The sequence below is a fragment of the Malus sylvestris genome, chromosome 14 (assembly GCF_916048215.2).
Source record: "Malus sylvestris chromosome 14, drMalSylv7.2, whole genome shotgun sequence".
NCBI classification, from domain to species: domain Eukaryota; kingdom Viridiplantae; phylum Streptophyta; class Magnoliopsida; order Rosales; family Rosaceae; genus Malus; species Malus sylvestris.
The window spans coordinates 17,981,112-17,993,990 of NC_062273.1; the positions used below are offsets into that span (position 1 = coordinate 17,981,112).

Below are 12,879 nucleotides of genomic sequence, written 5' to 3' on the forward strand. Positions count from 1 at the left end.
AATTGTCAGGTCAACCATTAAATTGAAATTTGATGTTTTGAATTTGACGTTTTCTTTGGAGATGCTCTAAGTTTTTTGTTTTTCTTCTTTTTATTGTTTTTGAATTTTTGAAACACTCTTCTTAAGAAGAAAAAAAACAAAAAAAATTCTTTAATCTACATGGAATCATAATATTTGGAGTGGAGGGCCTTATAATGTACCACGTACATCAACACATTAATAGAATTTTTAACGAAATTCAGATGACATTCATTTGCAACACTCATATTCAGACATGATATTGATTGATTTTCAACTTTCAAATATCGTCTTCATTGAGTGAGTGAGTTTCATGAATTATTTGTGATAAAAACCCTAATTTTTGTAATTTTACCAAAACAAATTTTCTCTTTGGGACTTGGGAGGAAGGGGTAGTGGGGTTGATCCCTCTAATGTTTCATAAACACCATGATTGTCGAATCATAACAATCCAAACTAGACAAGTACATTTAGGTATTAGTGCTAATTAATTGACTTGTATAAGAACATAGGGATACGGTTAATTCACAATAAACCAAAAAACTAATAATTAATCATGGTTAAACCTAATTAATTAATAATCAGTACTCGAAGTTCTCTCTATTTTTTGTGGCTCAAAAAATGGACATCTAGGAGATGATGATGCTGATTGACTTGTATGTATCTCTAACATAAGGTTAAGAAACCGCACAAATTGCAAATATAAAAAAAACATTGTTTGGAAATATCGTGGTTTGAGAACCCAAAAAACATGAAATATATGATTAGTTATATGGAGCTTAGATACTAAGAACATGACCCCTCTCACTCTCTGTCTCATGTATTTGTCGAATCCCATGTAGTCTTTGCTAATTGTTTTTTTTTTTTTTTTTTTTTATCTATGGTTTCATACGGCTGGCTCCTAATTAAGCACTCCAAGAAACCCACAATTAATTTATTTTTAATTTGTTATATTTTAAGATTTTTTTTATGTTGTGAATCCAAATGCACGAATGCCCATTTCTTCTTAAGCATCAATTGGATCTCAAAACACAAGTTTCAATATATCATAGAAGGTGGGCACAAATAAAGCTAATGTGAGTTTTTATTTGTAATTTTATTATAGTTTTTACATGTTCCCTAATCTTCAAGATATTATGGATTTTGATGTTTAATTTGAGTACCTTTTAGCATACTTATAGGATAGGTTTTACTTTCACTATAATCATAAACACAATCACAGGAGGTTTAAAAAGACACAAATATGCGAGTGGTTTCACTCATTGTGACAGCCCGTCTCGAAATAATTTTTTCGATGGTGTGAATTGTCTAAAATACCCTTAGACGTTGAGGTGTGTTGTGTGATATGTTTTGGTTGTGGTCCAATTCCTATGTTCCTAGACTTTTGGAACTATTTAGGACTTAGGTTTTAATTTCTTTTGTCTTTGGTTGGTTGCAAACTGGACCACACACACACACCTATACTGAATCCCGTTGACCCTCTCTCTCTCTCCTCCCTTTCGGTTTTTCTCCATTTTCTGTACAATACGTACGGACAAACCTCAAACCAAGCAATTTCTTCACGGATCGAGTTTTTGAAGTCATCTTTGTGTTCCTTGTGAGCTCAGGAACACATCTATACCGTTTTTAGAACGTGAAGACCTCATTTTCCCGAGAACCCAGTTTTGGGTTACTGTTCATGCACTCGTGACTTCAAAGTTTTTAGGAGATTTTAAGCTGCTAGGGAGCCTTAAAACATCTTTACGAAGCTCGGGGAGTAATTTTGAAGTGAATTGGATGTCGGGAAGTTGAGTTTGACAAGTTTCAAGTTTGGCCGGAATATCGAGGTTCTTCTGGCGAAATCCCGTGGATTTCAAGGCTTGAAAGTGGTAAGGTTTTATTCTTCTAGTTCTAAGCTTCATTTTGGTACAAATTTCATGAGTTTTGGTGGAAAAATGAGCGAGATATTGAAGTTTTAAAATTTCCCAATTTCCGGTGACCGCGTCGAACTCTGGCGAACCAAGGAAGAAGGAAGAGAATATTCTGTCAAAGTTGACGGAATATTCTGACGTCGTCAGGTAACTTTAACGGCATATTCTGATTTTTAACGGAATATTCCCTAACGCCGTTAGGAATTCGTTTGGTGTGCTAGGCATGTGCTTGCGCGTAGGGTCATAAATTTTTTTTGTAAAAATATAGGGATGTTCCTGAGGTTGAGTAGATCATGGTGGTATATTCAAATATCCCATTTGAGCAATGTATGAGAAGTTATTTCCTAGTTTTGTGTATGTACTTTAAATAACGTTTATTCAATTATTTCGCATATAGGTGAGACCTATCTTGAGGACGAGAGCCATCAATCGAGGCTCAGGGGCTACGACCCTTCGACATATCAGTGAGTGGGCTTTTGGTTTTCCGTATATACCTATATACTTGAGATTTTTCCCAGAAAATGAATTTGAATGATTATACTTTTTGAAATGCCATGCAAAGTATCTGCCTATTTTATTTATGCATTAGTAGTTGCATATATTTATGATTGGTGTTGCGGACGCATAGGTAAGTGCCACGTAAGTTCATAAACTAAAGGTATGAGATTGTTTTAGTTATGCAATGTTTGATGTGATGTATTGAGAGCTCATAAACCTGCACCCCGGTGTTAGTGCTCCCGTCCAGAGTTAGGGCACAGTCCTTCACGTGATGTTCACCTCCCGCACCATATGCTCACCTTGGATCCAAGTTAGGTGCACAAGCTTGTCGTACAAACCACTTTAGGTGGTTCCGACTCTTAGGTGACCCGCGATTGTTCGCACAATCTTCACGTGATCGTAGCACTAGAGCATATTTATTTTACACTTAGTCTTGTCATACAAACCACTTTAGGTGGTTCCGACTCGTGTGCAGGATGATTTGATATGATTGAGATTGGTTATGAGCTATAGACTCAGCCGTGGAGGTCACGTAGGTAGATTCGGCTGATATGATATCTGGCATTGATGCATTTTAACTAGATTACTTATGGCATTTCATTGAGATACTTTAGCATGATATATTTCTATGGATTTTCATCCTGAGCTTGAATTCTGATATAGCATATATTATATTTTCTGGAAAAATTATACAGGTTTTACGGCGAGGGGTTAGAACTTTTGAGAAATGTAATGATTTTGAAAAGCTTTGTTTTTTCCCACTCACACTTTCTGTTTTGCGCCCCTTCAGGTTTTAGGTAGAAGTGCTTGGGTGGCTCACGAGAATTTCGACGGTAGTTCTGACAGAACATCATAAATGTAGGATCACCCTTGGGTGTTGTATAATTAGCACTTGTCATGCTTGACTGCACTTAGGCTATTTATGATCTGGTTGTGTATTTCACATTTAATCTCGCACTAGCACTCTATCTTAGCTATTTTTTCTAGTAGTTTGATTTTTATTCCTTCGCTTTTCCCTTATATCTTTATTGCTTCCGCACTGTGCACAAGGTTACGTCACTCCCACATGACGGCCAACATGCCTAGATCTAGGTCGGAGTGTGTCACTCGTGATCTGAAGATTATTATTTGGGTTAATTGTTTCGCTTCTGTATATTTCAAAAGAAAAAAAAAAATTCTGAAAGCTATTTCCTGAATTCAAAAGAGTGTACTTAGGTTCTCTCAATAACTAAAAAGTTCCATTACTCCCTAACTAGTCTATTGCAAGAAAGCTTTACTTGTAACTAGCCCTCTTAGCGCACTCATCAATATCCAGGGATGTAAACATTTTATTGGTCTTTTTTCAGTCAATCTGATCTGCAACATATTTATGACAAAGAACATGATGACAAATGATCTTGCCTTTAATGTAATCTAGAAAGTTTGTTCTTTGATATCGTTACTTTCTCTGTTGTTTTTGTTCTGATAGATAATTTAGGTGGATTTTTTAGGATCAATTTTGATAACTAGACACATTTTATACCACGAAATTATTTTAAGCCTACCTTTTATTTTTTTCTTTTATTTTTTTTTTCCAATTAAGCCTACCTTTCTTACTGATTCAAACTTAACCAAAAATCCGTGCAAAAATTCTAAAATACCCTTGGGTTAAAACTTAAAACAACAGGTCCCTTTTCTTAACAGCCAAACGCTCGTTCTCCTCGTCCTCACTGGGACACGCCGCCCAGTCGGCTTGTTGGGCGTCCCCGTCGCTGCAGCTGTGGATGCATTTCGAATCACCCGCGATATCCACCGTTGATGTATCACCAATCGCCAAAAGTCGTCTTTTGTCATGGAAACTTTATCATCAACGTCGTTATTGTTGATGCCCTTAAGCATGACGATACTGCTGAAACCCTTGAGCTCCAATTTATGAGCGCCATGGGAATGCCAGATCCACTGGAATCCAATGTTCGCGCAAGACGATGCCGTTATATAGTCGGTGACGATTCTCCTGAAGATTTGGGAAAAAAATGGGAAGGGTAATTAGTGTTAGGGCATTTTATAACTTTTATATGGATTTTTGATTAAATTTGTAAGAATTGTAAAAGATAGACTAAAAATCATTTCATAGTACAAAGCATGACTAGTTCTCAAAATTTTTCTCGCTTTTGACCTTGAGCTTGTATTCTTTTTATGCTCTTAGCATCTTTTTTATTTTACACCAAAAAAAGCTATACGAGTCGACTGATAAAAAATACGGGAGGTGGTTTTTAATCACCTTTTATAGTTGCTCACACACACTTTTTATTTTGGTTATCAATTATAATATAAAAAAGAAGAAGTTAAACATAGGTGTGTAAAAAAATGTAGAGTGTATGTTTTTCATTTTCTTGGATATCCTGTATTGATGATGAATACCCTTGAATGGCCAACAAAGTAATTCACATTATATATATTTAAACAAACAATATTATTTATATTAAGAGAGTGACGATGAGCTTAGCCTCACAATGAGTTAACAATAGTATGGTTCAAATTTGCCTTTGACGAGAATCGAACCTAAAACCACTCACTTACAAATGAGAAGAAATATTATTAGATCGTAATACTAGTACTAAGTGGCCGCATTATATTATTAATTATTATGTTTCTACAAATTTCACTTTACACTCCATGCAAAGGATGAGGTTAGTAATTTTTTAGTAAAGTTAATGACAATAAATTGATACAATAAAAATCGGCCGGGGAACAATTCTTTTGTTTATTTACAGGATTTAAAAATAAAAAAAAAAGGACCAGCACCATCGTGCGATTCACTTGGTTGTATCTTGTATGTGTTGTAGTTTTTACTTAAATTTTGTGTCGATATTGTTGAAACAAAATTTGTGATTGTTTTTTTAAGGTAGCCAAATTCCCACTTTGTTGCCATTCCTTATTATATATACATATACACACATTGCTATTTTTTCCCGTATCCAATTATAAAAACTGATTTGCACCCACTAATTTTTTTGTTATTTTGTTGATAATTATAAGAATTAATGTTGCCATCCATCGGAGGTAAGTAGTGCATGAATGCAAGTGTGAGCAGTAGCAGATGAGACATAATCCAAATTTGGTCATACAACAAAGCGGCAAATTGTTGCAAATTCTCCAACTTTGGTTCTTAGGTTGCTCCGTCTTATCTTTGAACGCCCGATTGTTATCATGAGATCTAGTTTTAAATTTCTATTGCATTATAAATACATAACATTACAAACAAATAGCTTAGTTATAGATTTCTCCTAAGTTTTATAACACAAAGACTTTTTAGTCAAAATGATCCATGAGATTGTCATAACTCCTCACTTTGATCACTGAGATCTAAAATTGATAGAAGCGGTCTATGTGATTGTCTATTGTCAATCATTTTGATACTTTTGTGAAAAATATCCATTAGATTGAAGAAACTACCAGTTAAAGGGAAGAGGTTGATTTGACAAAAATACTCTTAATTTAACGGAAATTACTCACAAGAGGACCAAAGTGATTGACGGTGAATAATCTCAGGAACCACTTTCATTGACTTTAAATCTCAGGACCAAAGTGAGAAATTATACCAATTTCAAAAATCATTTTGGATAAAAAGCCTAAAACAAATGTCAAAGGGTTGAAAACAAAACAAGAAAAAAAATGAATTAGAAGAAAGAAAGATAGCAAGTTGCCTAACACGACAGGCTATCGGAAGGGAACTCTCTCAAAATGGGAACTCTCTATAGACTCTATCCCCTTATTTATTTATTTATTTATTTATTTGCACAATATTTTATACTAGTGATTTGATAATTAACATTAAACTGTAAAATAATAGATAATTCATAAATAAAAAAATTATTTTAAAGAGAATCCCTTATTTCTCCTACTCAGAGTGCTCCTGCAGCTTCCACTATTTAGTAAATTAGTTATGGAAATTAGGCCTAATCGGATAAATGGTTCCCGTGGTCATAAGGTATTCGGATGATAGCCCTTGTGGTAAAAAAATTCGGATTTAAACCCCTGTGGTCTAAGTCTGTTAGGATTTATGTCATTCTGTTAAATAATGCTGACGTGACTGCAAAATGTCTGCCATGTGGCAAAAATAATAATTTTTAATTTTTTTTTAAACCTGAATTTTTACAAAAAGAAAAAAAAAACCCAGATCTGCAGAAGAAGAACAAGCTCCTCCCCCCCCCGGACTTCTTCTCCTTCTTCTTTTTCTTCTTCCCGCCGGAGACCAGCTCCCCCCCCCCCCCGCCGGAGCCCTCTCCCCGCGCGACCCTCCTCCCTCTCCTTCTTCCTTCTTCTTCTTCTTCCTGCCAGAGACCAGCTCCCCCCTCGCCGGTCTCCCCGCGCGACCCTCCTCCCTCTCCCTCTTCCTTCTTCTTCTTCTTCTTCTTCTTCTTCTTCTTCTTCTTCTTCTTTCCGCCGGAGACCAGCTCCCCCCCTCGCCGAAGCCCTCTCCCTGCGCGACCCTCCTCCCTCTCCCTCTTCCTTCTTCTTCTTCTTCTTGCAGATCTGGGTTTTTTTTTTTTTTTTTTGTAAAAATTCAGGTTTTTTTTTAAAAAAATTAAAAATTATTATTTTTGCCACGTGGCAGACATTTGGCAGCCACGTCAGCATTATTTAACAGAAGGGCATAAATCCTAACAGACTTAGACCACAGGGGTTTAAATCCTAACAGACTGTGACTACAGGGATTTAAATCCGAATTTTTTTACCACAGGAGCTATCATCCGACTACCTTATGACCACGGGAACTATTTATCCGATTAGGTATGAAAATTATTATCAATCAGTATGCGAACACTCACTGTAGTGATCAGAGACCAAATAATTAAATTGGAAAATAAAATATTAATTAGGGCTTTAAATAAAGTCGACAAATGTACGAAAGAAACAAGCAGGACGGCTTCGGTTGTCTGACACGCTGTTCGAGGACTGGTTAATTAGTCCTCCCAACAGTCACTATTTCAGTCAAGCAACTTAAAAAGATGGGCTGCCTAGCCCATGCTCCCACCAGCCCACCTTTTGTTATCGCTTAAATCACTTTTCTGCCCTTGTCTCTAATTTTTTACTATTTATGGATGATGCTATCTTTACTATCTTTTTTCACTTTTTTCAAGTGCATTCTTTAGAGTGTCGGAGGACTTTTTTTTTTCAGAGTTAACAACAATCTAATTCTTAAATTAGTCCGGTTAAGTTTGAGGGGAAGGGTGGTTTTCTTTATCAGAAGGTTCGTCTTTTTTAATCGCTCTAAACAGAAAGGAAGTAACCTACAATAATAGTTGCAGACCAAACTTTGAGATGTTGACTCATCATGTATGATGAGTAAGGCTACATTAATAACGCGATGGTCAAACTTTACGTGTAGTTACGCTTGACTATCCTTCATCTCTTACTAGCTACTCTCTTTTTTTCCTTCATTTTTTTCTCTTTATATATTGGTTTGCTAAGTTTCTTCAATAATATCATATCGATCTTTACTTCAAAAAGAAAGTATTTATTTTTTATTTTGTCTGCGCACTATTGACAGAAAAGAGAGATCGAATGAATGACCTTACTCTTTGAGCAACAAGCTATTTACATTTTTTTATCAAAGAAAGTCGATTTGAGTCCATATATTTACTATTGTATAAAAAGTGGTACGCCTATCATATTTTGGGAACATATATATGTTTCACCAATGTATTAGTTCACCTATACTGAGATTAAAAAATTACTGAACAAATATGGTAGATTACAAGTCAAGCTTAACAGGAAACTGTTAATCTTATTCAATATTGTTATTAGAATCTTGCACACTATGCGTGACTATATCTAACGAGTATTTTACAAAAACGAAACAAAAAACTAACATTAAGAAGGAATTTTATGGCCTACATTTATCCACCCAAGTAAACTTTCCTAAAAAAATAGGAAGAAACATTCAAATTGTAAAAAATTGGATGAGGAAACCATGATTAGCTAGCTAAAATTAGGAGAAGGGTTTCGTCAGTCACTTTCTTTATTATTAAGCGGGGGAAAATGAGATGCATGCATTTACAACATGAGCAAACAAATTGTCACGAGTCTGACAGCTTTCATCAATATGCAAGGCTCCCTCTTTTATCACTTGTTTTATTCTGATCACCTAAATATTGTCATGTTATAAACACTCGTCACACTTCACTACTGTACTTGCAAATTAGCCCAACCAATCATACATGCTTAAACAACTGTAAAACGTAAAAACTCACGTAAATTATATTCTTTTTTCTAAAATGATCTAATAATGGAGACATTTTCTAGAAGAGTGTCGTATCGTTGTATGATGTTATCAATCTACGTGTTGTAATATGAAAAAAATGACAAATATGACATGTTACGGACCTAGAATACACCTAGAGTATAATAATGTGAATCAAATACAAGTGTAATACAAGTCACGTAAATTATAACTATGTAACTGTGACACAATTCACATCAAAATTACTCCTTATAATGACACTACTAATTTTGCTACATAACATACAAAGAAGCACGATATTGCCTATAAAAACCTCATAATTTTATGACCATATATGTGGGTAAAATTACCTTTTTAACCCTGCGATTTAATTTGCTCACATTGAAAACCACCGCCCCAACTATTTTCCTAATAAAACCATACATATCCATTTCAAGCTACAACGAGTGGAGAAAATCACCATCTTTATGATCCACCACCCCCACTGAATTCCCCCAGATATGAAGTACCTAATTACATTTACTACCATTTCTTTTTTTAAAATATCTGCTTGTGCAGCAAGTAAACATGATGCTGTCCGTACACGGTCACCGACTCCGGCAAATCGCATGCCGGAACATGTGGCTCCAGCGGTTGAAAAAACCTTTTTTCCGGTGACTCTGTGAGCCTGGACTTGGGGAAAGGCATGCAATGGTTGAGGAGATAAAACCAGGCTTATAAAATTGTCCTCGTATTTGAGGTTGCCTGCCATGTGACACTTAGTTGTAAGTTACACACAAAAATAAGGTAAAATTTTCAGATGGTGAAAAATTTACATTTAAAAACCTCTAAGTACATAGCATAAGGCCATAAACTCGTAACGCCATATTCTTATTTCTACTAGTGCAATGACGAAAACACCCCCGACTGGTGAGCTCGGTAACTGAACGTTAATTAGTAATGAATAGCCATTCAATGGGGAGTAATATCACTAATTAATCTAATTTTCAGTCAAAGCAGAACCCCATGTGTCCTGTCACGTGACCCGAATCCCGAATTCCAAGAATAAGTTTTTTCTCCAGCCGCTGAGTCATCTCGGCCCCCACCCACACTTGACCCTTGCACCCTTCGGATCTCCTTCTCTCACCGGTCCCACTTCTCCACGTGTCACGCACCCCTGCCCGAATTATGCGGCGCCTGGTAAAATATCTACGAGTCCCGTCGGACTCACTCCCGGCACGTCCCGGCCCCACCCGCCTTCTAATTACATTAATTATGAAAAATAGATTTAATTATTCGGGGGACAGAAAAGGAAAAGGAAAAAAAGATTTGAGATGGCAGTTGAACCGGGTTTAGCGATTACGGCTGTTGGGGGATCCTATAAAGTGGGCAGTGTTGGTATCCGGAGAGACGGTGCTTCTTCTCTCTCGCTCGCTCTCTCACTTACTCCACACACTCCCCTCATTTCTCACTACACCCACGGCCGCCGCTCTCTCTGCTTTTCAAAACCGATTCCGAAAACATTTATTCCCTTTGCCCTTCGGAGCTTTTCTGAAAATCTCCCATTCTTTTCCCGTACCGTTTGCCGAGAAGGCCTGCCGCTTCCTCCCTCACGATCTTTCCCTTTTTACTCCTTTTCTTGACGACGCTTTCCGTGAAATTTCTCGTCGTTTTATGGTACTTTTTGGTAGTTTTCACTCCGCTTCGAGCAGCAGAAGCAGCTTCTCCTTCACGCCTGTTTCCGCTTCTTTTCTCTCACTCTCTGTCTTTATTCTCTCCGCCTCGTGTGCTCTGAAAGAATCTCATCTTTTTCCTTCTGCTTCTCCACCTCTATTTTAACCCACCACCGCTGACTCGCTCACCCACTCACTCACTCTCCCGACTCGCTCTCAATGCGACTCAGCTTCTGATTTTTACTCTCTTTTGATTTTCTTTCTAGAGATATGAATCATCCAGCTGTCAAGTACACGCAGCATCGGAGCCACACCAAGATGGTGGCAAATTCGGCCGAAACGGCGGAGTTCGAGTTGGTGAGGCCGCGTGTTGTACGGATAACGGTCACCGACGGAAACGCCACCGACTCCTCAAGCGACGACGAGGCCGAGGAGTCCTCGTTTCCTGGTGCTCGCCACCGGGTCAAGAGGTTCGTCAACGAGATTACTATAGAGTCCTGCTCAAACAGGGACACCGACTCTGCAGTTTGGAGGAGTCGGACTACGAGGACCGGGAGGAAGAGGCCGGCTGGAAAATCTGGAGCTCTGGCCAGGGGTCGGAGGGATTTGAAGGCCATTGCTGCTCCGGCGGGGAAGAAGTTCCGTGGCGTGAGACAGAGGCCATGGGGAAAATGGGCGGCGGAGATTAGAGATCCTCTGCGACGTGTACGGCTCTGGTTGGGAACGTTTGACACGGCCGAGGAAGCCGCTGTGGTGTACGACAACGCTGCCATTCAGCTGCGTGGACCCGACGCGCTCACCAACTTCGCTCCTCCTGCGGCGATATCTCTGCCTGACGTTAAGCCGGAAGTTAGCTCGGGCTTTTATTCCGGCGACGAGTCGCACAACCACCTTTGCTCTCCGACTTCCGTGTTACGGTATCCCTCGCCTTCCAACGAAGAAGCAGAGTCGCCGTGTCCGAAACAAGTTCCGGAAGCCACTGAAGCCCGAAATGTCCGAGAATACTCTTGCGTTTCGGAGAGCTTGTCCGAGTTTTCGGATTACACGAGTTTCGAAACGTTTATTCCGGACGACATGTTTAACTTCGAAACCTCGATACCTGACTACTTTGAGGAGACGAGTCTCCGAGATGATGTCGGTATTTTGAAGGAAGAAATCCCTGATTTCGGCAATTTGAAGGAAGAAATGACCGATTTCGGAAACCTGGGCGAGATGTTCATCGATTCCGTTTGGGATTTCGGGTTCGGGTCGTCACCATGGTGCACCGACGACTATTTCCAAGACATCGGCGACTTCTTTAGTTCCGATCCTCTTGTTGCCCTGTGAGACGACAACGTCTATGCAATAATGTAGTTTTCCGGCCGTGTATTGCCGGTTTTACGGCAAGTTTTGGATCGGCGGGAACGGAAAATCGGAATGTGTTTAATTTAATTTTTAATATTTTTTGTTTTTATCAGTTTTGGTTTGTAATTTATTTACTAAGGTGAATGGACGGTGAGTTAAAGTTATGGCCCCAAACTGTGTAATCTGCATTTGTTCTTTTTCATTACCACGTGCCCGTGGCACGTGACTGACACAGAAGCAAGTCTTTGAAGGTAATATGGATTTTATAATTTTTTTTTTTTATTTTGCCTAATTTGCAAACGCATGTGGAGGTGCACTGCACGCGTGCTGGGTTTATTTTAGAAATTTGAATTATCAAAATTTAAAGGTGATTATTTTGAGTTAAAAAGATTTGGACCCAATCTAATAGAATTCTGACCAGTTTACATACTTGTAGGTGCAAGTTATTTAATACCAATAAATTTGGATTCAGATACTCTTCAACACTTGAAAGTTTATCTCTACATTAGAGGGTGGAAAATAGGTTAAGACCTCATAATGATTTAGTAATAATATGGTTTAAATTCGTATTTGATGAGAATCAAATCTAAAATTTCTCACTTAAAAGTATTTATGTAAAATTTCTCTCTAAAGTAGTAAAAAAAAGCCTTTTAAACTTTTAGTTTGGCTCAATCAACGATTCAACATTGTATTTTTACCAAAAAAAAAAAAACGATTCAACATTGTATTTATATATAAAAAAAAAAAAGTTACAAAACCTTGTTTCCAACCAATTCATTTCTATTAACACATATATAGTAGTAACAGCACATATTAACTTCTGTGACGTCGTGGGGTCAAAATTGTTTCCTTGAACATTAGCATATATGTCAACAATTATTTGTTTGGCTGGCATTAATTTTGTCACATCGGGCTCCATCACATCCTGAGCTCGATTCCGCCGTAGCACGATATTGTCCCATTTGGGTGCCGACCACGCCTCACTGTTTTGTTTCTGGGAACTCACACGAGAACTTCGCAGTAGGTCACCCATAATGGGATTGCTCTCACGCGAACTCGCTTAACTTCGGAGTTCCGATAGAATCCGAAGCCAGTGAGCTCCCAAAATGCCTCGTGCTAGGTAGAGATGAGAATATACACATAAGGCTTATAGGATCTACTCTCCTGGGTAATGTGGGATGTTACAATCTACCTCCCCTTAGGAGCCCGACGTCCTCGTCGACACACATAC

General features: G+C 38.1%; 1 protein-coding gene across 1 annotated transcript; it reads left to right on the forward strand.

Annotated features, from left to right (window-relative positions):
- Positions 1 to 10,032: 10,032 nt before the first annotated feature.
- Positions 10,033 to 11,812, forward strand: LOC126598332 (ethylene-responsive transcription factor CRF2-like). The gene has a single exon (XM_050264688.1). The coding sequence runs from the start codon at positions 10,575 to 10,577 to the stop codon at positions 11,628 to 11,630; it is 1,056 nt and encodes a 351-aa protein (XP_050120645.1). The 5' UTR covers positions 10,033 to 10,574; the 3' UTR covers positions 11,631 to 11,812.
- Positions 11,813 to 12,879: the final 1,067 nt, after the last annotated feature.

What these genes read in the sequence shown, in the direction of transcription:
- LOC126598332 (XM_050264688.1), top strand. Translation starts at nt 10,575, where the DNA reads ATGAATCATCCAGCTGTCAAGTACACGCAGCATCGGAGCCACACCAAG.